The 27,101-nt window shown below is 34.9% G+C and overlaps 2 protein-coding genes across 11 annotated transcripts; both read right to left on the bottom strand.

Moving 5' to 3' along the window:
- Window positions 1-35: 35 nt before the first annotated feature.
- On the bottom strand, window positions 36-5,137 carry LOC129577202 (uncharacterized). Of its 2 annotated transcripts, XR_008688981.1 has the most exons (12): window positions 5,043-5,137; window positions 4,895-4,941; window positions 4,614-4,800; window positions 3,184-4,513; window positions 2,923-3,097; window positions 2,785-2,831; window positions 2,476-2,659; window positions 1,414-2,383; window positions 1,157-1,348; window positions 1,030-1,076; window positions 762-948; window positions 36-685 (listed from the first exon to the last, which is right to left on the bottom strand). XR_008688981.1 is itself a non-coding variant. In XM_055463834.1 (5 exons), the coding sequence occupies exons 2-5, from the start codon at window positions 1,320-1,322 to the stop codon at window positions 552-554; spliced, it is 534 nt and encodes a 177-aa protein (XP_055319809.1). In that variant the 5' UTR covers window positions 1,323-1,348; window positions 1,414-1,513; the 3' UTR covers window positions 403-551. The 2 variants fall into 2 exon arrangements, 1 of the variants encoding a protein (XP_055319809.1); XM_055463834.1 differs by lacking the exons at window positions 2,476-2,659; window positions 2,785-2,831; window positions 2,923-3,097; ... (2 more) ...; window positions 4,895-4,941; window positions 5,043-5,137 and having other exon boundaries at window positions 403-685; window positions 1,414-1,513.
- Window positions 5,138-17,296: 12,159 nt separating this feature from the next.
- On the bottom strand, window positions 17,297-25,912 carry LOC129577049 (uncharacterized). 9 transcript variants are annotated; one of them, XR_008688959.1, is made up of 16 exons: window positions 25,755-25,912; window positions 25,514-25,679; window positions 25,381-25,427; window positions 24,923-25,121; window positions 23,118-24,852; window positions 22,379-22,521; window positions 22,261-22,307; window positions 21,984-22,173; window positions 20,185-21,909; window positions 19,739-20,094; window positions 18,905-19,319; window positions 18,631-18,800; window positions 18,068-18,535; window positions 17,959-18,005; window positions 17,641-17,848; window positions 17,297-17,553 (listed from the first exon to the last, which is right to left on the bottom strand). XR_008688959.1 is itself a non-coding variant. In XM_055463464.1 (5 exons), the coding sequence occupies exons 2-5, from the start codon at window positions 18,210-18,212 to the stop codon at window positions 17,441-17,443; spliced, it is 513 nt and encodes a 170-aa protein (XP_055319439.1). In that variant the 5' UTR covers window positions 18,213-18,535; window positions 18,631-19,453; the 3' UTR covers window positions 17,297-17,440. The 9 variants fall into 9 exon arrangements, 2 of the variants coding, with proteins under 2 accessions (XP_055319439.1, XP_055319440.1); XR_008688956.1 differs by having other exon boundaries at window positions 18,631-19,319; window positions 20,185-20,584; window positions 20,672-21,909; XR_008688958.1 differs by having other exon boundaries at window positions 18,631-19,319; window positions 20,181-21,909.
- Between the last annotated feature and the right edge of the window lie 1,189 nt (window positions 25,913-27,101).

Genomic DNA, 27,101 nt, shown 5'->3' with positions numbered 1-27,101 from the left:
TGATGTGTTGCGGGGGCAATGCAAACAAAACACACTTCAGTTTATGCGATTTATTTCAATAATTGATTGTTTGAAATAAGACAATTGAATACAAAAGGAATATGTTGACGATTCAAATTCAGAACAGTTTTTATGAATGTTTTTGATAAATGCATGGAAAAATTGTAATCTTTGTATATTATTCGATTCGGATCTATAGATCCGATTTTTAGAATCCAGGACTTTTATTTATTCCAAATTCTAGTATATTTATTGTACCCAAAACACAAATTTTCACTTTGAAATTAATGTGAAATAACAAATAGATGGCATTCAAAGTGATTTTTTTAAAAAATATTTACGATAAACTAAGGCACTAAGCTGAATTAAACCATGAATAAAAAAAACTGATTAGTTCTTAAATAGATTTTACAACATTTTTTCCATTTAAAATTGAAATCAATGCACTGTTTTGATTGAAATATCAGCTAATATTATATGTTGAGTAAAAACGACGATAGAAAATGGATTATTATCTTAACGGAGTACTGTAGTTGGATACATGGATATAGTTAAACATCATTTGTTTGTGCGCCCATATTGACTGCAAATGCTCCATTTGTTCTGTCTTGAGCCACATCCAGTCCACCCTCCGTCATGAGCATGTACAACGAATAAAGAGCTATCAAATAGTAAATGTCAGCTACTGCAATTTATCAAAGAAAATGGTACACGTGAATTAAGATTTGGAAGGTCCATCGAATTTTTTAGATCATACAAACCCGTGATTGGTAAAAAAAAGATCCAAATTAAAAATATTTTATTTTGGTGAGCTTCAATTTCTTTTCGGTCTTCATGAGTTGCTATGTAATTTTCTACAACCATCGGGTAGATGAGTATGCAATTGATGAAAAACCAAACGAAAAAAAATAGAAGGAAAAGTCCGGGTAGCATTAGTTTCGGCTTATTCTGTAGATGTAGATAAAATTTCAAATTAAATTTTCTTCGGGATTTCCTCTTATTTCTAACTCGAAAAAAAAAATGAATTACCTTGTGAATTCCATAGATACAACTGGTATGTGCAAGCACAGGCAAAACTATTTTCACATAAAATAAATTGAGTACACATCGAACAATTAGAGTTGATTTTAACATGACTAAAAGAGAAAACACTTACGATCAAAAGCAAAAAGTATGGCCAACGATTTGACGGACAATAAATCCGAAGTCCAATATTTGATTTGAACGATGAATGTAGAAAGAATGATGGCAAATTGGATGGTCAATATGCTTTTTTTCAAATCAAACCCTAAGAAAGATTCAACTCGTGGTATTTTCAACATTTTTGGTATCTTGAACTGTGAAAAATCTACGAAAAAAAGTATTCTGAATGAACGACACACTCAATGAGCACTTGAGGATTTAAAGAAGTACCGATTATTCTGATTTAGCTGGCACAAATCACACAATGGCAATTGAGAAGAAAAAAACTGAACCGAAAAACGTCGCGAAAACTTGTTTTGAAACGATCACGATGGAGTCCAAGATTGCAATGAGATTTTTCCATTGTCCAAACTGATTTTATAGTCATAAAATGCATGACAAGCAAAATACCAAGTTGACTCATACCGAGTGTCATACACTTGCGAAATCAAAAAAATACAAGTCGATTCCATTTTATTTGAAGTAAATCACGCAAGAGCAGTTACGTTCAAGAATTGTTTACGATAAAATCGATAGAAAAGCAATATCGAAAGAGAAGACAAGAAGTAAACAGATGAACTGTGTTTTATGTAATTATTTGTTTGGTTTTGTTTTAAAAAACTGCTAATTGCAAGCATTGTCAGCATTTTAATTAAATCGATTGATTTTCATGTTAAAACCTTCGAAAATGTTCGGCCCGTTTTCGAGATAAGAGTGGAAAATCTACTTGAATATCAATACCCCGAGCAATTGAGAGAAACTTGGATTCAGATCCAGACATTATATTTACATTGGATAATTCTGTGTGGAACATCGATTCCTGATATGACTCTACTCTTCATTCTTGAATGCTTCATGAAAACGATATGCCATATTGCTTCAACTATGAATTTTTTGCAATTTTCCCCTGCAAAACGCTCTTTTTTATTAACACAATTTGTAATTTTCAAACAAAAAACGATGATTGTTTCTCAATCGGCGATTGAAATTTTTCTTAGCTACTATAACATATTTTGAGCGATTGTAATCACTATTTCAATCTTATAAGTCTATCGACATCGGTGGTTGGTCGATTGTTGTTGGCACCAATCTGTTGCTCATCAAAGGAAAATGCTATGCATTGATGTGTTGGACTTCACCTCATCATCTTTCATGGATTTGTAGAGTGAACATTTTACGACCCACAGAAACACTTCCATTGCTGCAAATGAAGAGAAAAATGCATTCAAATCATTGAAAACCAAGCATTTTTTTTCAATTCAACAACGATTCTTCAATCGATTTGGTACCAACCTGTTTCTTTAGCCAAAGCAATGCATGCAAAGAATGCCAGTCCCGCAAATTGTAATCCATCCTTGTTTGCATCCGAAATAAAGCCAATCGTTCCAATGATCGGCAACGCACAAACCAACAAGATCAAGAAAAGAAGCTGCAACGTGGGCAAAATCAATGCGGGTAACATGTACACCCTCTTCTTCTATTTGATGAAAGACATGGAGAGAAAATGAGAAGAAAAAAAAATCAGTTTTTTGTCGTATGAAAAAACATCGATGCAATTTCCGAAAATGTGAACAAGGTTTTTGGTTCAAATGACCCATTTACCTGGTAAATTCCAAAAACAAACCCAATGTGTGCCAACAAGAACAGAACTAATGATGAAGAATAAATGCATTAAATATAGAGAATTTTCGATTGATTTTTTTGAAAAACTTGTGCCAATTTCAATGCAAAATTAATTACCAACAATTGAAACCGTTACCCATGGCCGGAATCGCACTAAAAAGGCCAGTGGTGAGCTACTTAAAATGATGAGTTGTGTGCAACAGTAAATGATTTCCATCAGTCCGATGGCCAGTGCACCCGTTCTCAAACCCAGCAACCAGCAAGAATCCACCGTTGGAATTTTCTTCAACACCTGTTTGAGGTTAGAATGTTTTTCAATTAGGACATTTATTTTTTGTTCGATTCAAGTCACTTTTGCTATTTCATTCAAAAACTCACAGAGCTGATATCACACATGTTTATCTTTTTTCGATATCTAAACGACAATAAATCTAAAAGACAATATTGATCTATTTGAATTTGGACTGAAATGAAACTAAAACACGTTGTTGAAACAAAGAACAGTGCGGGATGTAGCCACGTGCAAACGTATTGAGTAGTGAATTTCTAATACGAAAATAATGCGCATCGATAGAATTGTCGTTGTCAATCTCTGGTGTTGATGGTGATGATAAAGTTCGATGTGCGACAAAGGTAAGTTTGTTAGTGTGCAAAGCATTGACACACGTACACTCTCTAATCAGCATTTGATACAGTGAGCCGAATATACACCCATTCTATTGCGTGTGGTTTCGATTCCGCATTGTTTGAAATTGGAGCAAAATCATAATTTTTTCCATCTCTTTTCTTCATCTCTTTCTGCGTGCAACCATGATGTCACAGCAGCGCAAAAACTGATTTTGTATCAGAGCAAGTGTGTAGAGCATATCGAATTGCGTGTGCGATTGCCTTACGCATGGAGAAAAAGAAACCGCAGCGCATAGCTCAGACGGGCCGAAATAATAAAACCATTTATCGGTTGTGTCTCATTCCAAAAATGGAAGAAAAATATCACTTAGAACGAAATATGGTTTTCATGGTTTGAAACGGATTCAACGCTTGAATTGATTTTTTGTATTAAATGAACAAAGCAGACGATAGTCCATGCAGGCGGCGACACTTTTGCGACAATTTTTTTTTCTCGGTCTACGCGGTCGACCAAAGCGAGTGCATACCATTTCGCTTAGTGCTGCTTAAAATTAATTGGCATGAAAGTGTCTCGCATCGAATTCTACGAATAAACTCTGCCGCACGTATCGAATGCTTGGTGATGTTGTTTATTTAATGCTGCTGATTGCACACAAATCTCCACCAAACGATTTGGCTTTCAATACACGTAACTCAAAAACAATAAATAAAATTATACTTAAACGCTGTAATGAAGACGAAAGACGATAGCTCTGTAGTGCTGTTTACATGTTCGCCTTTATTTTTGCTTCCATTTCGCACCGATGTTTTGATATGGTTTTGCATACACACATTCAATTTTTCAACGCATTTTGGATTTTTGTCACATTTTTTCACTTGAAGTGAATCAAAAAAAAATAAATGAAAATTAAATGATTCAGTAATATGTTGATAGGAAAGAAGAAAAAAAAACTATTGAAAATGGTCAACTTATGATGAAATTCTCGTTAGACAGGATGAACATAGCCGGCTGGATGTTGGATTGCATCTTTCATCGTTTTATAGAGTGAATATTGGACGATTGTGAGATATGCGTGGAAAACTGTCGATGAGAAAAAAAAAATGCATTCCAAATTGATATTAAACATCGTTATTTCAAGCAATATGGATTTCGAATGGAAATTAATAATGCACAAACGGACCTGTTGCAACACACGATACAATCCAGTAACCAAATGTACCGTTGATAATTTTTTGTATGGTACGAAGATCATTTTGTAGGCTTAGAATGAATATAAGACCGGTCGGCAAGTAAAACACCAGGATGACGAAAACACAAGAGACAATCGTTGATAAAACTAATGCCGGCAACATGAACTTTGGTTTTTGCTGTTAAAAATTATAAACACTATGATCAATATTAGAACATCAATTTTATTCTCACATTTAGTTTGATGTTAACAAAAAAGGAATCATCACTCACTCGATAAATGCCATGAAGCAAACCGAAATTTAACAACAAAACGACGACTGCAAGTTAATATAGAAGTGGAATTTGGTTTAAAATTGACTCTTTCTATCGGATAACTTCGTCAAAGATTTGAATATTCATCTTTCGTTGAAACACTTACTCGAAATTGCAATTTCGACATAGTTTTTGAACTTGGCTGTATGATATAAAAATCCAATACAGACACCTACACCAAACCAACCATATATCAATCCAATTGTTTTCAATTGAACACAACCTGTATCTTCCATCGTTAATCGTTGATGTTGATGGACAAAACTGGAAAAGGACCCGGAAAATCTTTGCAAATTTCCGAAAAAAAAATTATGTCAATTAAATTTGAATGACTGAACCAAAATCGGCGCTGCCAAAATGCCACTTAGCACACCGATGAAGTTCTACTGAATTTGTGAGAATTCAATCAATCACAATCGACGCGATTTGCGAAACTGAAATGAAAATGTCACTGTCTTCAGAGACGTTTAAAAGAATATGAAATTTTTTCGTTTCCTTCGTCATTTTTGCGATTTATTTATCAACTCATTAAAATATTCGGTTTCATTTGGATACTGTGTGGATATGTAATCAAAAAACCAGACCAATAAATACAGACAGAATTTTTTCGACTAGAATTGTAATAAATAATTGCCTCGTCAACAAACCATTGCACAGCGATCGGGATCGAATTACTCGTATCAATGTATGGAATTATTTGATTCAATGGATGATAAATTGCAATTGAAGCGTTTTTTGGACGACTTGCGATCCGTCTTTGAACGACAAAAGTACAAACATTCTCTTTATTTAGACACGATCGCATTATGTAAAACGAATGAAGTCAAAATATTGATTTCAACACGCATTTTCTGATCGTGATGATTTATTTGGTCAATTGAAATCGAATAATTGAACGGTGTTCCATTAAATGTTGTGCATGATGAAAAGTCTGTCGTTGCTCAACATTTATTTGTTGTGCTACAAACCGGAGAAGGCAATCGAACGATCGAACGAGCGAGCGAACGAGCGCAGGCAACGCATTTGACAATCGGTAGGTTCAGGCACACACAACGGTTTTATGTTTGTTGTTTCATGTTCACCATTTTCAATTTGTGTGCATGAGTTTGGTTGTTCAATTTTTATGTTAAGATCCCTTCAATTTTCCATGCAGTTCGTCGGCTGGATGCAGTTTTGCCTGAATATCAAGATAGAGAGAAAACCGCCTATCCATAAAGAGAAATAGACGCATTTTTAGAGATCTTGACAGCCATCAACAATGTTTGGATGGATTGGTGATAGGAAAGAGATAGAAATGTAGGCTGCTCAAGCATTAACCTGCTGTACGTTTGAGTGTGATCAAGAGAGAAGAAGAGTGAGACTGGGAGAGAGAACATTGGCAAACGAAAAATGAGCAAGAATGCATACACATGAACCGACTTCAGCACCGACCTCTCGAGAAGAGAGAACGAGACAAATCAAATGCACACGCATAAGCAACGTACAGCCAATGTTGAAAATCAAACACAAGCGTACGCACCACCGAACGAAAGTGCACAGTGACGAACGACACCATGACATTCATACACTACGTGCCCAACCGAACCGATAACGATTAGAAGATTCATTTATTTTTCTCTTCTTTTTCTTCTTGTGTTTGTCTCTTCTATTGTAGCCCATGCTTTTCGGTGTATATTGCACACACGCACACTGCATCTCGCTTCCCCCTTCTCTCTTTCTCTCTCTCTCTCTCCTTCTGTGTGCTGTTCATACCCATCAGCTTCGTCGGTCACACAGAGTGAGCCTTAATTCCGCATTCTTTTCTTACTCTCTCTCTCTCTCACTCTCCCGTACACACTGTCTTTTTTCTCTTTTTCAGTTGCCGATCGGCACACACTTGTGCAACTGTATTGGTGCAGCGCACATTTCATGTCTGTGTACAACATCAGTTTTACTTCAATATATTCTGTATACTAGGGTCGCAAGCCGGTCGAAATTCGACCGAGTAATAGTTGAAATATTATGTGAATATGTGTGGATATTCTGAATATAGATTAAAACACATCGGAATTGAAGAATTTCTGAATGATAAATTCCCCTAGATTGTTGCTCTTATTCTTCACCTTTTTTTTCATTTCTCTCTCTCTCTTTTTCGCCATATTTTCGTCGTATCATCTTCTTTGTCAATCAAAAAATATATATTCGACAATACAACTGGAATGATCACACCCACCCATCATCACATCAAGAAATGCAAACAAACTATTTATTATTGTCAACCATGTGATTCGCAAAACACTCAGCTCTCGTACTCTCTATCTCTCCCCTTTCCCTCTCCCTTTCCCCCGCACTCACATGTAAGAAAATGTGTCATATGAACACAAAATAATCAAGAATAAATTGACACATTTAATAATGATAATTTTACTTAATTTTTGTTTATTGAATTTTCGTCGTGAAATAGATTTTTATTATATTTCAAAAGTAGTGCATATTCGAAAATCGTCGATAATATTCGGTTTCGTCTTGGCGTGGAAATTAAAGACGATTGACTAAAAACCCTTTCGATGACTGCAGATGATGCCAACGTCGTATTGAATTTCACGTAAACTTTGCAAACATGTGGATAGTTGTCCACTAGGGGCTTTTAAGTCAAAATATACATTCGTATCTGTGTGAATATTTCGTGAATATTGCATATAATCCGTGTATATTATTCACCATATTCACAGAATATACACAGCATGTAAAAAATATGTGTTTACGGCAATGTCGAATCTTTGTTACCGATCGTGAATATGAGGTGTATATTTCATGAATATCGTGTATATTCCGTGAATATGGTGCATATTTTGCCAGTATTGTGAATATTTCGTATGACTGTCATCTATGGTCTATATTTCTTGGATGGAATATACATGGAAGCCCCTAGGTTGTCCAACATTTGAGCTTCGATACAATCATCATTCAGGAATCGATCAACAAGTGCAGCAGCAGACCTGAACATCAATACAATTACATACAATTTCCAAAAACCAAAACCGAAAATGATGCCGAATAGTTAAGATCATCACTCATCAGTTTAAGGCCCTTTTGAACTCACTTGTCAAATTGACAATGCCAATCAAATTTTGCTGCTTCATTTGAAATTTAAATATTTGCGTTCGGGACGATAATCATTAACTTATTATAAATAAATTATCTAAAAATAAACACAGATAGATAATAGATATCTATACATATTATTATCTAGATTTGTTTATTAGATTTTTATATATATCTATATCTATATAATTTTCACTTTTTCGCTCTATATTTGGTATCTGACCTAGATAACTTTTGATTATCTAAAAAAAACACTGTTGGCCACAATGCAACAACAGATTGAAATCCTGTCACAAAAATGTGGTGTCAACACTCGATTCATCAGCTACATATTTTCAATCACCGACACGGATAAATGGGAGAGTGATGAGCGCAAACTGATCGATGAAATGGAAAAAAGAATAGATTCTCTCAAATTCACGGTCCGCACTGTACCACTGTTGACACAACTACAAAATGAATTAGAAGTGCTGGCACTGGCCGAACAAATGAAAATACCTTTCCACGTTGCTGCCATCGCAATTCCAGTAGAAAAAAGTTATGCTACACGACTGTCGAAAAGAGAAATGATGGAATTTTTACAAACAGTGTTGAGTGATTTGGATCGAATCATCGACTTTTGGCTCCCATTAGTTGCTCAAAATGAAACATCACAAACGTGAAATTATAATATTCTTATATTTCAATGAAGATATAATGCCGTTTCAAGAAAATACACATAAACAGTCTTTCCACTCAATTTCATATTTACGCCTTAGCAAGAATTATGTATAAACGTGTGTATTTCACAACACAGTGCAATTTTTCCCAACTTTAAAATCAAATGAAATGAAATGAAATTTGCTGTAAATAATAAACATCGCTGAAAATTTAAAAAAAAAACATTCAACGACTCAATCAGTGCCGAAATATAGCGGCATTTTATTTCTCAAACAAACACACGATAAACAGCTCCAACAACTGTGCATGAAAATACGACAACAACAACCCGGCTTCCACCCAGTCGCTCAGCAGTCAGCACGAACGATATGAACGCATACAGCTGACGTCACATTTTCCCTTATTCCCCTTCACACACATTCGTATTGGCTCAGCGTCTCAGTGAACCCGTGTATTTGTTGTTGTAAATCGCTTCGTACGATTTGTATGGGAAAAACACGTACTTAGAAAAATGCGTATAAAAACGCATCTACGCAACAAAAGTACAAATATTTTTTTTATCGCAAATCTACGCTTGGTGACCTTTCCAACCATACCTATGGCAACCAAATCGGTTGAGCATAAGTTGGTCAAAAAGGTACCACAATTTATCCCTTAGCCGATTAATATATAGATAGAGTCTATGCACTTGACCATTTAGTTAGTTTAGTTTTGAAAGCCACAGTGAAAACAGTTGGTAATCATTTGTTATATTGTTTGTGATGGATTCGGGTTGCTGTTGTGGAAAAAGCTGTCCAGATCGAGGTTTAGCTACCAGCGTAAGTTACATTTTCTCACATTTCGATGTGCAAATTTTTACGCACGAAATGCAAATAAAAAAAAATAAAATAAAATAATTTTTTTTAGACTCGCCGCCAGGCAGGCATCGACCGGAAAAACGAAGAAGAACAGCGAGCAAACGAGCAAGAAAGGAGAGAGCGACAAGCTGAAAGTTTATTTCAAGGGACCAAAAGCGTAAAATTGGAAGTTCGGCACGAATCTCAAATCACTAGTACAGATTTGAAAGAAATTCAAGAACAACTAACTGCTATTCAGGCTGGTTTAGATCAACTTTGCGACAGATTTTTGAACTGGTAAATGAGAGTCCCAAAAAATTAAAATATTTTTTTGTTCATTTCAATATTGCTCATGATTTGTTGTAATTTTTTGTTAGATCCAGTGTTGTCGGAAAGTAGAAATAATTTATCTAGATAAAGATAAGATATTATCTTATCTAAATGAAAAAAGATTTGTATTATCGATTTCACTTTATTTGCTATTTTGGAAAAACAGTTGTTTTGGTGTGAAAATGGTTCGCCAAAATGGCATACTTTACCTGCGTGTATCATCCTAAAAATTATCGCCATTGCTGCTTTTCTTGAAAATCGATGAAAGTTTATGGCAAATACGCGTGGGCGGATTCAAAAATCACGAAGATTCATAAATCAGATTCACTGAATCATTTTTCAGAGAGATTCAGTTTATTTTGATTCAGTGGATCAGTGATACATTTTTGGACAATAAATTATTTAAGATTGAATCACAAATCGAAAATGATTCAGAACAAAGTGAATCTCTGATTCAGAAAAAAATGAATCTTGATCCAGACATTTTTTTGAATCTGTGATTCACGCGCGAATTGACGGATTTAGTGAATTATTACTAATCACAATTCTGCCCTGTAATGGCAAATTTCTTGTACCGTAAACGGTAAATCGAAATTGACTATACGATTTTAATATTTGGAACATCAATTCTTCTGGCAAGTACTTCGGAATTGAATAGCATTTTTGTTTCGCCACTTTGAAACCAAGGCATTAAGAATTATGTGGAAAATTATCTAAAAAACCCAGATAAATAATGAAAAAATTTACTTATCTAGATAAGATAATAGATAAACACTCTTATCATCAAATTATCTAGATAAGATAAAAGATAATATCTTATCTTATCTGAATTATCTAGATAATAAGATTATCTTCGACAACACTGGTTAGATCTAACTAAGCTCTGTCAATCAAAATTTTCAAATCAATCTTTCATCAATCAATTTCAAAGCAATCGCATCTCATTTATGTTTTGGTTAAGGACAAAAAAAATTCGATTTCCGGTCTCGCTCGATCGGAGACAGGGCGTCAAATCATCAGTGAATTCACGAATGGTCTACTACAAACCAGTCATTTACCACAACCAAATCCACATCAACAAAAGCGATCGTTGCAGAAGCAAATTTCAGCGGTCGAACCAATCACACCGATTTACACCGCTTATGTGGCGCGAACACAAAAACCGAACGGTATCAACACAAATTCATCGAAAAATGTTACACTCGAGACAATAATCACGGAATATCTGACGAATCAACATGCCCTATGCAAAAATCCAATGTCAACTTCCCCACAATTCGATTTAATTGTGCCACACAAATGTGTTCCACCCGATCCGTTCATTAGCAACATAAAATACAGTCGAGATGGCAATTTCATTGCTACGTCGACCACATGATGGCCATCGTTGTCAGCATTATGGAGCATCGAAGGCAATCGTTTCCATTTGAAATATGCATTCGAAGAGGAAGACTACATGGAGTTTGCCAATCAAACCAACGACCGAATCTTTGGTATTAAGAGCGAACGTGCAACCATCTACGATTTGAACACCGGATTTGAACCAAATATTTACAATCAATACTCGAAAAACAGAGCCACTTAATATCCCATCGATGAACTGATTCTATCAGGTAACTGATCATTTGACAATTTCGACTCTTTTTTCGGACAGATGGTGTGCTTTGGGATGTACGATCGGAAAAGGAAATTCACGAATTCGATAAACTCAACCAAGCCATCTCTGGAGTGTTTCATTCCAATGGACTTGAGGTTCTTTCTACATTACATATCGAACATGCATTGTTTCTTCAATATAAAATTGTTCCCTTCTTCAAAGAAATTACATTGCAAATCCCTTTTGATTGCAGGTTGTGTCAAACAGGGGATTTGGAAACGTTCCATTTACTTCGAACAGTGCCAACGTTGGACCACTGTCTGGTAAAATTCTGAAGACGATGAAGACCGCAACGATTAAAATGGGTCCATGTTGATGTCAATGGGCCAAGTTTGAAAAAAAAAATTCAAGATCAATTTGTGTCTATGTCTCAATGTTTTGAGCATCTTTGCACTCTCTTCAAATTGTTAAGTTAAAAGAAGAACGTTTCATTAAATTCGTTGTTGTAAGAAAATCTTGACAAGATTTTTCTTTTCTACATTTATTTGTATGAAGATTCAAATGTTTCAATTTGTGTAAATAGAGTGAATAATTAAAATCATGAAATGTAAATTATGGAAATATTTTGCAATACAAGAAATATTAAGATCGATCCGCAGACAGAAAAAAAAATTAAAGTCATTAAAATAAAATGGATAAGATGAAATCAATGAATCAAATGAAAAAAAAAATACGAATAAATGTGGGCTTTTCACATAATACATCTGTCTATATTTAACTGGCTTGAGATTTTTGAATTTTATTTAAATTCGACGATTCAAAGTGATGTAATTTACGCTGAATCCCGTTTTGAACTCCATTGACCAGCTATCATTTAGACGTTGCTGTAGTTGTTCATATTCGAAGTTCTTATGGCATGAAAAATGAAAACACTTGAGATATTTGAACAGAGTTGTGACATGAAATGCTATATCAACAGCGAGTCTTGATTCCTTTTTCCATATGGTGCTGAAGCGACATCTCACTGCGACAACGTAAGCTTCATACTCACAACAGAAAAAAGTGGCATAAGTTAAGAAGAAGAAGAAGAAGTGCACGGTGTATACTGTAGTTAACGTTGTCGCAGTGAGACGTCGATAGCAGCAGTCATTTGACGGCTTTAATGTAAAGTAATACATGAAATCGAGGCTTGATCAACAGACAGTTGACCATCGAAGAGTATAGTAGGTAAAAGGGTAAATTTTTCCAATAGCGGCAAAGATTGAGCCATACGTGAATAATCTACTGGGCCTCTACAACTAATATACAATATTCTAATCGAAGAATTATTTTGAATGAATTCATAGACGCGTTCATTTAATGCATAACATAATGTTTCGATTTTAAATATTTCCAGCTGATCAAATATAAATGGGATTTTCGTAAGTTTTTTTAACAATGCATAAATATAAAACAATTTTACGTTGCTTAAATATATTTTTTCTTCATTGGGGAGGTTAAAAAATGCACCAGCTTCAACCAATATGAGATTTTCTAGATTAGGTTCACGTCCAACAAGGCTTTGAAGAATATCGAAATTGGCTTGATTTCCGCATTGCATAAACAGATGCTTCACTTGTGGATTAAATCTCAAAAGGGCTTTGATGGCTTCGACAGATTCATTGTCTTTTTCGTAATTAGCTGAGTTACAAGTTTTAATTGTTAAGTCCTTCAAATGGGGAAAATGATTGGCAATACATCCACTGTGGATAAATGGTGAATCGAAACGAAGCATTGTCAATCTGAACATCTCCATTCTTGGAAATAATCGTACCAAGGTATTCTTCTGGGCTGTATGGGACGTCACAATATCAACAGATTTTGCCCTTATGAATGATTTTTTAAAACCATCAAGTACATTTTCTTCATGTACGCCCAATTCAATATCGATAAGGGTTTCAACACAGAAATCATTTACGTAGTCAGTGATGTGGCATCCTGTTACAGCCGAATAAGATATTCGTTTTATTAAAGACCCGAAGATACGTAGTGTTTGTAAATTGTATTTTAAACCGCTTATGCCTATAGACGGGCCGAAGCCTATACACGGCCAAATTCTGAATCCATTAGAACTCAAACGCCTGTCGTTGCAGCTAAATTGATAGCGACTGTATCTTCGAACGAAGACCAATTTCGAAACTTGACGTAGTCGTTCATTCGAATCAGCTACTTGAATAAGATCAACCAAATTCAAATATTCCAGGATTCCTTCGAGGCAATCGATATTCAAATCTGTTAGTATCATCTTTTCATAAGTAGATTTCGATACCTTTTGAATGGGGAAAATAAAAGTTATCCACAAAAATCAAAAATGCAATTTTAACACAATAGAAAAAAAACTTATTCCGATAGAAACTTATTATTTTCTTAAATGCTGCAAATTTGGGCGAACGCCTGAATTCAGACCTTTACTGAGATGAAATATATACACTGAATTACCTTGAATTTTTCACGTTTCAGTAGTTTCGAAAAGAGTTCACCGTTTGCTATTGTTCTGATGTTGAGCTCCAAAAAACCACTGACTATATTCTCCAGATACACGACCTGAAGTCCGTATTTGTTTGGCAATGTCTCGACATGAAGTTAGAGAAGATCATTAAATCAGGTACAAATAAAGGTGTCAATAGGACGGACAGCGGACGGGCATTTCGTGTCCGTCCGTCCGTTTTGGGGTTCAAGGACGGACATTTCATTTTGTCCGTCCGTTTAGAATTCAAGGACGGACAATTTCATTTTGTCCGTCCGTTTAGAATTCAAGGACGGACAAAATGAAATTGTCCGTCCGTTTCGAATTTCAGGACGGACAATTTCATTTTGTCCGTCCGTTTAGAATTCCAGGACGGACAAAATGAGATTGTCCGTCCGTTTGGGATTTAGGACGGACGGACAAAATGAGATTGTCCGTCCGTTTGGGATTTAGGACGGACGGACGGACATATTTTTAGGACGGACGGACAAAATATATCAAACGGACGGAAACGGACAATTTTTAAACGGACGGACAAAAATTTGTCCGTCCTATCAATGATTGGTGTCCAAGTTATCACATTAGGAGACCATACGATTGCTCATGAAAGAATGAGAAAAAATGAACCACAGTGATCGAATAGAAAAAGAAGAGGGAAAAATTAAATATTTGATTTGATGCAATAGAAAATTTATCTCGATGCGCCAAGTCACGAAACGCTCACAATACCGTGGAAACCAATGAGTCTTGACCGGTGTTCCACAGTTGAACTTCCACTCATTTTGTTGCACACTTAAAAACAATAGCACACGTAAAGATCCATTATATTCAATTTCAGGATGAACGAGAAATTTCCATTACACAAATATTATTGTTTTTTTTTTTCATTTGAAGTACTGAATACATACGAAGCTTGTGTTTAAAACTGCTACGAATTTATGCTAATAAAAAACTAATTTTTGCAAATTATAGCGAAATCGAATCCTATATCGATGTAAATTATAACGACTTGACGAATGAAGGACCTGACGTCAATCAAAATGAAAGCAATACGGGTATAGCATCAATTAAAATATAGACACTGTTTTTAAATGAACATTGTTTGGTTTTTATTCAATTTTTTTTCAATCAAAAAAATGAAAAAAATTGGGAAGAGAATACACAGAAAAAAACTGAATAAACACTGTTTTTTACATGAACATTGTTTGTTTTTTATTCAATTTTTTTTTTCAATCAAAAATAATACGTACATTCTCAACTCCAACTTACAAAAAACTAATCGCATCGTCTTCATTTTGTCCCAGTTTTGCTAATGATAACTTGGACACCAATCATTGATAGGACGGACAAATTTTTGTCCGTCCGTTTAAAAATTGTCCGTTTCCGTCCGTTTGATATATTTTGTCCGTCCGTCCTAAAAATATGTCCGTCCGTCCGTCCTAAATCCCAAACGGACGGACAATTTCATTTTGTCCGTCCTGGAATTCTAAACGGACGGACAAAATGAAACTGTCCGTCCTTGAATTCTAAACGGACGGACAAAATGAAATTGTCCGTCCGAAAAAAAAATCACAAAAGGACGGACGGACAAAATCTGTCCTATTGACACCTTTAGGTACAAACGAGAGGGTAATTAGGAAAATCCAAACTAGTTAGAAAATCCAAATTAGGAAAAGGCATTACAATATTTTGGTGCCATCGAAAACAAGAGAATCTTCGAAATTCATATCGGCCATTTTTCACCTAATGCGAACTTAAACTTATCTTGCAAATCCTGTACTTTCTTAACGATCAAAAAATTCAAAGGCGTCAACCATTCCCCTGAACACAAAGAGCAACGAAGAGAGTGAGAGAGAGAGATGCAATAAGCATGTATGTGAATGCATACAAAGCGATAATGAACTATATAGTACGGGCTGGAACGCTCTTCAAAACAATCTGGTAAAAATGAGCACAGAGTTTGGAAGTCAAATCAACAACATGAAATTGATATTTGCAACGTATGTTGCTATTTAACCGACAAAGACAGCAGCAACAGCAGCAACAGCAATACACAGCATAGCACTATCACCAATTATCCATGCAAAACGACACACAATAATCCAAATTTCAGCACTTCTGTGATGATTTTATGCTCTTTTTTCCCTTCGTTTTCGTCATTCTCTGCCATTTTTTCGTGTGTATGTGTTTGTTGAAGCAACTGAATCTTATTCTTGTGTGCAGAGTTTTGCATAAGCATGTTTATGCTTATCGTTGATAGTTTGCACCTTATAATTTAAACAATATGCATTTTTGCATATTTTTGCGTTTGTTTTTTAATCAATTAAAAAAAAAAGAACAGATTTTGATGACATAAGCCATGATGCAACTGTGACTTTTCATTTCAACCATTTTCCATAGGAATAATGAAAATGCTTTGTGCTGCAATGCCAAGCATCTGGCTGGAATATTTCAGTTCTCTTATAATTTAAATGGCAAAAATGGAGAAATCTGATTCAAGAGATGGGAATTTTCATTTGTTAAAGAGATTTTTGATTGTGCTGTAGCAATTACAGTGCAGCTGGAAAAAATGTGCATGTGCAAATGTGTTTTCATTCGGTTACCACACATACCGAATCCATTTACAGGAACTGTTAATGCGATTGAATTACTTAGTTGGAAAAGAGGTTTTGAATTTTTCTTTCGTTTAGTTCACGCCCTCAAAAGAAAAAAAGGATCGATAGCAATCTTTAATTTTGATTTAATTCGCACTCATTTACGATTTTCACACTCTTTTTTTGTAATTTTCATTTATATTCAAAGTGCCAATTGATTGGAAAGTTTGTGTGTTGTTTGTGTGTGCCAATCAAAATTAAGTGGAGTTTAAAATTTCAAATAAACGAACGAATACGAGAGAATACGGCAAAGCCATCGAATCAGAACAAAGACGAATTCAAACTCCACTCAATTTTGATTGGCACATACAAACAACACGCAATCACAATCGACGATGACAATGAAAACCATGTATAAATAATTAGAATTATTTAGAAAAATCTCAATGAAAAAAACACTATTGGCAACGTAAAATTTGTGGGAAAAAACCAAGTGAACAAAATTAAATTTTCTTTTTAGAAAATTGAAAGAAATACACGATATTTAGTTTGTAAGTTGAAATGAACGACAAAAAAGCCATGTATTATTATGGACATTCAAACACAAATTTACCTCAGGATATTTTTATGCTTTCTCCTTACCAAAACCATTTAGTGAGCTAGATATTGCAGAAAATTTCGAAATGATAGACTTCAAGTTGAACCATTGATCATTTGAATATTTATAAAGAGAAAAAACAAAAAACCGGCGAATTTTTTTTACTTCATTTTCAGTTTATTCCATAATTTTGGGTTTGTTCTAAAAATGTGAGCGCTTAAAGTCTCCGTTTATAGTAAGCATTCTGCATGTCCAGAAATATGTAAAAGTATTATTTGTGAAGGCAGCAAAATGTGTGACTAAACCGAAACGTTGATACATTCGGTGTATACATCAGCGTTTCTACCATAGATGGCTGTTTGCATCTGTTTGTACAGTGAATATTTCACGGCTGTAATGAACCATATGATTGCTAAAAAAAAATGTAAAAGATAAAAAAGTGCGAATTAGAAACTCTATCTGCATATATATATATGTCCGGAATATATATTATACGAACCTGAAATGATTGCCCAGATGGTGAGTGCAGCGAAGAAAACAGCGCCAGTATACTTTGTAAGATGGTCGGCCATTAAAACGGGTAAATGCTCGTGAATTTGGATGTCGCAAGCCAATGCTACAAACGGAAAGATTATCAAAAGGCTCGTGCAAATGATAAAAGCAATGGCCCATACTACAAGGCTTGGCATCATAAAGGCGATGCGTCTCTGAAAAAGGGTAGAAATAGAAATTAAATTGATAAATGTTAAATAGGTTGATTTTTTTTTGCTAACAACAGTCAGTTAAAAATAGTACGAATGAAAAGTGATTCACTAACGGAATGAACACCATAGATCCAGCAGACACAGATCAATATCGGCAAAACTGTAAGATAAACGGCTTGAGATGAATGAATATCATTGAAATTTTGCTAGACAACAACTTACAAGTCCAACCAGGCTGGCTGAAAAATGGATTAGAGAACGCGTTGTAAGAGTTGTTTATGTATATAAACAATTCAAGGTAACCAATGATTAGGCCTCCAATATCCAAATCAAAGCAACAACAACTTGTAATGCTTAAAGCGCCCATGAAAGTTTCGTTGTCTTCTTTTTATCAAACCAACTCTTGAGAGGTCACAATTTACGTGTTCTACGTATTCGCGTTGATTAATTATTCCAAAAAAATCACTTCGGTCGCAATGTACTTGTAGTCAAAATTTGGCTAAAGAAAACGATTTTGATGTCGTAAATGTTCGCAGAATATTTTTGCTTCACTTATGGATTTACACAATTCAAATCGGAATAGTATTGAAATGTTAGGATGCAGAATTTTATTCCACTAAGACGACTGCTTAGCACGTATGATCAGATCGCTGTTTGAAACTGAAGTGATCGAGTTGTAAGACGCAATTCCTAACCAATGCAGGGGGGCTTTGAAATTTTGCAACATGTTGCATATATATGTACATACATACTTAATGTTAGAAAGAAAGATGCGATTACGATACGTTCTATGTGTTTGCTGCATTATGACTCCTTCAAACCAACGGAAGCTATAAACATACACACTCGTAAAATCAATTCTGTGTTTTATACAGAGAAATGCTTTCTTAGCAAGTTATTCACGCGAAATATATTGCTTCACGCGTCTGCTTCATATCATCATCCTTTATGGCGGCTAAACGCAGTGCGAATGCATAACACCATGAGAAGAACAAGACGTGAAAAAAAAACCAAATGCATAACAAAGCGATAATTCGCGAGAATCCGGTCAATACATACAAACACAATATAAACACATATGCTTGGGCAATAAACCAAATGTTTATCCGCTGTTGGTGTGCAAATTTTGTGCTCATTTATGTATTCATTTTTGCCTCTTCATTGCGTTCTGCTCACGAAAACCGCATCGCTACTCCTTTGCTGGAAGCCCGTATTTGAAAATTGACGGTTATAATGCTTGCTCTCTTCTTCCAAACATGCAAAGCAATGCAAAGTAAAACACAACAATCAAACAGTGTAGCGAATTGACGATATGTTTATATTTCTGTTAAACCTAAATATATTGAACACTTTTTTGATGGATTTTTAAATTACTGCATGCAAACGGCATTATAATCAGCATTGTTTTGACGCTTTGTGGCCCGTATATGTTGACAGAATGAATATTTAACGATCGTGACTAACCAACCAATCACTGAAAGTGTTGAACCACATAACGATTAGAAACGTTAAAAAAATCATAGTAAAAAGGTTAGAATCATCTAGCTGAAATGATGGCAATGATAATCCACATCAGAATGATTGAATATATGCCAATATCGGATAGCCAGTCCGAAAATACATTTACGCCAAACAACACATGAACGCCCAAGTACCAAAATAATGCCGCAAATGGCAAGTAACCCAGGAAAACAATAAGCACGATGTAAAGCACTATCAACATGATTATGCTCGGCACCAAGAACCCTCATTTTTTCTAACCGCAGAAATAATATAAATACTTTCAATATTTTGTCTTTCAAATTCTTGTTATCAATACTCACGATATGAGCTCCGTGAATCCATATTTTTTGTCACCGAAAAATTTAAAAAATATAGTAGCAAATTCTTTACCAGCAAAAGCCACCGCAAATTCAATGGGGAATGAATCGTTTGGATTGTAAAACAGAACAATCGATACGCGCTTATTTTCACTCGTTTTATTTGGAATCGAACACAAATTGGTTTGAGATAGAAAGAAATGAAATATTGCAAATGAAAAAAAATGTTTTTTCGCGAATCAGATAAAATCCATAGATTCTACACGATTTTTCAGGTGAAATTCACGCAAGTTGTTATGATCAATTTGAAAATGGTGACTTTTTTTTTGTTTATGCTTTGAAGCGATGTTGAAAGACTGAAGTGCGTTTGATATCAAGTTTACCGATCCACGCACGTGAGATGCACTGATGCTCACATACAGGCGCTCGCTATAAATCAAAGAATACGTGTGTGGTGATGTGTGCGATCGATTGTACACAAACCTGACCATAATAACAAATAATTCTATACATACATACCTATTGAATATCTGCAGAGATGCAAAATCTAAGGCATTTTGCTGCTCTAAAATCATACGGTAGACATGTGGTAGGTATATCAATGATGAGTCATGATGTTTACATGCAAAATACCGGCTAAAGCGAGCAAAAAAACCGAATGAGAAATCTTCACCGAAACGTGATGAGCGCATGCATGACATTGGATGTCCGACTGAAAAGGTGAATATGCAATTTATACATCGATCGATACAAAGACCTGTTTGCATTAAAGCCGTTGCAAGCTCTGATTTTTTGAGAGATCATCATATAAGTTGTGTGCTTTGTGATTTCGTTCTTCTCGACACGCACACTGTCTATATGTTACTCGACTGTGCTGAGGGATTGTAACAGATACTATGTGTTGGAGATGCACTATATTCTGTGTAAAGATTGGTAGTTTAAAGTTGATGGTTCAACTTAAATTATGGACATTTCCATTGACTTCATCAATGGTTCCAATATTTACCTTTTCTTTATCCATGAATTCTTCTCATTGAATTGAGCCCTATGCGATTAAAAGAAGCTAAGTTTCAAATTATCACTCTATCGAGAAGATCAATTCTACTCAAGTGACAACGCTAGGAGACATTATCATACGCACTGAACCTCAAATTATCACTCAAACTCCAAGTGTGAGTATAAATGGTTTTCATTGAGTCTGACCTGTGTTGTGCGCAGTATGCATACATCACAAGTATAAATAATATGTAAAAAGTGTCGGCTGTAGTCAAATTTAGCGATTCTACGAATTGTTGTGTTTGGCGATCAAAGTATATAAACCAGTTTATTCAATGAAATCAAAAAAATGCACGGTTCAAAATCTACGCACACATCTATACGATTTTCAGTAGAGTGGAGCGGTCTATACGATTTTACGTATAGTCTGACGTTTAGAAGCGTTTTTTGTGGAGAAACATATATTCCGCGCTTGTATTAGTTAACTACGCATCTGTCAACGCTACAGAATGTATGTTTCTCCGCAAAAACCGCTTCTAAACGTCAGACTATACGTAAAATCGTATAGACCGCTCAACTCTACTGAACAGCGCCGTAGCCAGAAAAAAAATTGGAGGGTGCAAAATCGAAATTTTTCTTTTGTTGCACCTTTGAAACCCGATTTTGCATCCGATTTTGTTGCACCTTTGAAATTTTTGGAGGGTGCAATGCACCCATTGCGCCGGTCTGGCTACGGCGCTGCTACTGAAAATCGTATAGATGTGTACGTAGATTTCGAACCGTGTGTAGTTATATTATACAATATACAGTCAAAATTCTATTGAATTGTTGATATGCTTTAATAATCCAAATTGCGCCACACACTCTGTAACATCTGCCCAGATAATTCATTAAATTGATGAGAATCATCAGTGAATTATTGTTTGGATGCTTCTGATTCTTTTGTTGCGAGTATTTGATTTGTTTTTGGATCGATGATAATTTCACAAAAATCGCCATTTAAAAAGTTGGAATTTTCAATGTCGACATTCTTATCTTCTTGATTTGTGTGCCAATTTTTAAAGGGTTTTTCCAATAGTTCGCTTGATTTGTTTATGATTTTGTCAGACAGCTCTTTTAGTTTTTCCAAATATTCTTGAATTAGTCTTGAATGTGGTTCAACTGTGCGAGGATGCCCATTTGAGTCAGCTAATTCTTTTACTGACGTGTATATGGAATCCATGTATGACGATAAATACCACATTAAAACTGAAATGAAAAGAAAAATGGTTGAAATTTCAAAAATAAATATTACATAATTGACATTTTTCGTTTGAACAAACCCATGGTTGGACCCAAGAAAATCAAAATATTCATTATATCATCTGCATCGGCGAAACCATTTTCAAGTTTTAAAAGGTATACCGCCAATACAAAGAATTCCATAATTATCAGCGTGATGCACACTGCAGCGCCCAAAGCAAATACTAATTTCACAAACCATAATAATGTCCAGAGAAATTCAGGTGTTTTCTATTGAAAAAAGAACATAAAAATTGACTTTGATTTTTGACTGCATTTTCAATAGAAAACAATATTTTTTTCGATTTGTTAACTTACGCTTATGATTCCACAATTCCATCTGACACTTAAGCTCAGCAGAACAACTTAAAACGAAGAAAATTTATTTTCAGAATGGCATCTGTTCGCTACACTCACAAAAGTAGAAATTGCTTACCAGAAAAAATGGACAAAATATCCGGATATTGAGAGAAAATCAGTTGAAAAGAGGCTATGTATGTAAATGTATAGCCGATTATCAAGCCACCAATTCGTGGACCAATGCGAAACCAAGATCTTTCGGTTGATTCCATTTTGTTACTGTGAAAATAAATACAAACAAAATGAGCAATTATTTGCTATTGTTTTGTTATTACAAAAATATTTCAACGTAAAAAAAAGATAATGAGAAAAAAATACGCAAATATAAAATTTCTTTGCATAATTGATCTTGCAATTATGATCAATTTTGAAATTGACCCTAACATATTAGTCATATTTGACGGAATACAACTTGGAAATCTAAAGATGTCACTACGTCATATTAACCCATCATGATCTGTACGCTAAATTGGCAGTTAAACAGGGTCATAAACTATGACTCATAGTGTATGTTTGTTTCTCAACCTAATTCAATCAATTAATCGTAAAAGTGAAGAAAAACATATTTTTTCAATGAAAAAGCAATTTTTGTGAAATTCCCTCCTTATCAGTTTTGATGATTGTTCTCGATTTTTCAGCTAACGTAATTTTGAGCATCTATAAGAAGCCCTACATATAAAAACTAGCTCAAATGCGAAAACATATCGATCAGTTTTTTTTTTAAACCAAAAAAATACAATGTTTCAGTTTCGAAACACTCGGTCACAATGGGTTAAAGCATAAGCCATTATTACATATATCAAATAAAGACTCACACAAAATGCTCTGTTCAATGGACTCAGCAGACAGCTCAACTGTGTACGAATAACTGGCGAAAGCAGCTCAAAATAATTGTTTTTGTATAGTCATTCCGAATATGAACATCACAAGCGATGTTGAACACATTCACTGTGTTCGCGACTTACGCAAACTCATACAGAAAAGTAAAAACGACGCAGCACAAATTTATGCAGCGCAAGCACGAATTCACTCAAAAACCGCAGAGTGTGAGTGCGATACAGAAGAATCGAAATGCGTATGTGTTGTGAAGTAAATGCGATAGCACATTGTACGTATAGGCGTAAGCTGTATGATATGTTATTGCCACGAAATGTGAATAAATTGTCAGCCGATTGAAGTTTTGGTGTCTTGTATCCACATCCTTTCTTCCCGCTTCATTCAGCTCTGTTTTATACTGAATGCGAAATTTGCTTTTTGGTAGTGGAATCTTCCATTCGGAATATCATCATTGATTTTGTCCTCTGAACAAATTATTTCTTCTCTACTCCAATCTTCTCTTCCACTGGCTCATTTTTCTTAGTCTTTGTTTCATAGAAATTGTTTGATTCCATCGAAACTTACGTCATCGAAATGTTTGCGTATTTTGCATTCTTTTGCATCAAAGTTGAAATGAAATATGTGAGCTTAACTTAAACGCTTGAGAGCAAAATCAAAATAAATGATAGCGTAATATTGACGTCATTTCTACCGGCGTACAATTCGGTTTATAAACATTGTCACATCTGATGTTTGAGCTTAGAAGGCATCAACGAACGCATTACCGGCACATCATAAACTTACGCTAAACCGAAATGTTTGAATGTAAACAAATACGAAACATTTCTGATGCTTGCGTGACCTTTCGATTGAAGCGACAACGTTGTACTCATTCAAACGTGTAATGTATTGACGCAGTGGCATACACATTTTTCGCAGAATCTGCTCTGTAACAATCTTCCGTTTTAGCGAAACATGTGCATTTAGTGAAAGTAGATTAATATACTACCTTAATATCCAAAGTTAATGTCCAAAGCAGCAACTTGCACATTATGGCTATAAACCTATTGTGTTTGATACAAAAAAAAAAGTGAAACAAAACGAAAACAAATTCCTTTGCTTGATTTGAATTTCATTCAATCATATTTTTTAGTGCAGAATTGTTTTGGGAAAACATCTGTGCCCGCATTAAAATCATATCTTATTGTGATTGCTCTCGACAACGATTTTAGGTATTTGATTTTCGAGCGATTGGAAGAAATGAGATTAAGGTTTTGATGCAATGTTTTCAAACCGTTTCCTTTTCGACCACATCGTTTTGTTTCGTTGCTATGATTTCAGCATCCGTTTCTACTGTTATATTACATGAATCATTTTCATTTCTTGCTCTTTTTTCTTCATTTTGTTCATCCATTTTTATATGGCAAACGTTATCTGGCGTTTCTGTTGTTTCAACGGGTAATTCAACGAATTCAGCCAATTTGCGCGCAACATATTCTTGAAATCTATTGAAATATTTCTCAAGCGATTCAAAGGAGTTTTTGATGTATTTGGTAACATGTTGAGCATCTGATTTGATTGTTTCATAAATTTTGAATGTTAAAAGAGTATGTTGTTCTTCAAATTGATCATCGTCAATATTAACGTTGTCGACGTGAGCATTTTCGTGAGATTCGACGTCCGTGACTGATTCATATAGGGAGCTCATCAGCGATACCAAATACCATGACAATACTGCAATTTTACGAAATATTTGCACATTCTTTTTTTTTCATTTTTAATCGAATTATTGTTGACAACCTACCTGTAACTATCGCACAGACTAGCCACGCAATATGCACTGACATTATTACATTAGCCATTTTATACATTGGTATGAGGTCAGCAACCATACCAATTACAAATAATACATCCCATACGGCAAACCAAAGGCACAAAACAATACCAAGCACAAACACGATCTTCCCCCAAATAATGTTTGGTCGCAAGCATGCGGGTTCATTCTGTAAAGAATGGATGAATTGATGATTATTGACAAATGATATATTAGACATTCATGTGAGATTGATGTAATTTAATTTCAGGGATGAAAACTGTGAAAAATGTTCAGAAATGTGATTTTCGGCTTATTATTCGACGCCAAAACAAAAAAGGACCATTCAGTTTTTCGAAAGTTTTGACTCAAAAGGAAGAAAACTATCATCCATTTTGATTCTTCATTCAAAAAAGTTTTTCTATTTGAAAACTGCATTTTCTACTTACCAAGAGAATTCCAAAGATGAAAGGAAGACCGGTTATCATACATATAACTGTAACATGTAAGAAAAATAGAATCGAATGAAATGATTAAAACGAAAAATTTGGACATTTTTTTCCCACAACAAAAAGAACCTACCGAAAAATGCAGAAAATGCTATGGATTGCGTGGAAAGGTTGAAGGCACAGTTAATCATAATGGCTGATAAGAAAAATTGGCTATAGCCAATTATCAATCCGCCAGTTCTTAAACTAAGGCCGCAAAAAGAAGACAACACAGGAAAACCCATTTCTTTTGTTTGAATCTGAAATGCAAACACAGCACTTTTTATTACCAACTCAATCGAAAACATGTCACCCAATCGTATATGAACACTAACATTTCAAAACTTAACAAACTTCTAAAACAATAATTGTGAAGCATGAACCAGGCGTTCGTTACAACCGACCAGGTTGTCAAGTTCAAACTGATTTCATGATTGTCAGATTTCTTTCAAAGCGATCCACAGGAATACCTCAGACTTGCGCAACAACCGAACCTAACATATACTACTTGCGATCTATCAAACACATTCATCAACATTCTCTTAGTGGTCGATGTATTTGTATGAATACTGTACTGTGTTATTCAATACAACGGAATATTTGACGACTTAGCATATTTCAGTATCATTTGACTCAATCATTTTTATTACTCAAATGAGTTTTGTGCTCAAATCTGAAAATTCTAATGAAATTAGTTGTTAACACTGTTACATTTGAATGAGTGACTTTAAACGGGTATTTGAGGCTGTTCGGTGAAGCGAACATCCATTTTCATCGAGGACGCATTTCTCGTATGCAATAAAATCAATGTTCAAAACAATTTCTCGAAAACTGAACACTTCCTTATCAACGTTGCAACAATTTAAACGAAAAAATGGTTTTCAACGAATAGAATATTAGAAATTGAGGCTGTGAGAATGAAAATGGCAATACAGGAATAAACATTCTGAAGCGCTTCAAGAAAAAAAAATTCGTAAAAGTGAATCATGAGTTTTAAATACGCAAAAGTGAACCATGAACCTCCTATGCTGCCCATGTAAATTCATGTTTCACTTTTGCATATTCAGAACTCATGATTCATTTTTGCGAATTTTTTTTCTTGATGCGTTTCAGAATGTTTATTCCTGTATTGCCATTTTCATTCTCACAGCCTCAATTCTATGGATGATTGAAAGTAATGCAACCGCTTTGACATTTTTTGCATATTTTCCCTAACGTACAATAATACTGCAAAATGAAAACCAAATCTTGAACATTCTTCAATAAAAGAAATTCCAAGTTTGCAAATACGTGTGCATTTATTTTCATAGGGCAGACGTTATCTGTCTGTTATTTCGACGGGTAATTCAACCAATTTACGCGCGAAATATTCTAGAAATCGATCGACATATTTCTTGAGTGTTTCAATTTTGATGTATATGGTAACATGTGCGCCATCTGATCTGATTGTTTCATAAAATTTGAATTATAGTAGAATATCTTCCTCGTCAGATTGATCGTCATCACTATCAACGTGAATGTTTGGTTGAGATTTGATGTCTTCAAAACGCCTTGATCGATTCAAAGCACTCCATTTCTTTCGAACGGATTCGCCGAATTGTGTGCGTCCTATGCTGTAAGAATAGCCTATTACGACTTTTCAGCAGGCACTGTCACGACGTAGAACTAAGTTCTATAATGGT

Source organism: Sitodiplosis mosellana, unplaced genomic scaffold, assembly GCF_009176505.1.
Source record: "Sitodiplosis mosellana isolate CC-2019 unplaced genomic scaffold, AAFC_SMos_1.0 Smas_scaffold_6197, whole genome shotgun sequence".
Taxonomy (NCBI): Eukaryota; Metazoa; Arthropoda; class Insecta; order Diptera; family Cecidomyiidae; genus Sitodiplosis; species Sitodiplosis mosellana.
This window is presented reverse-complemented; position numbering and strand designations above follow the sequence as displayed.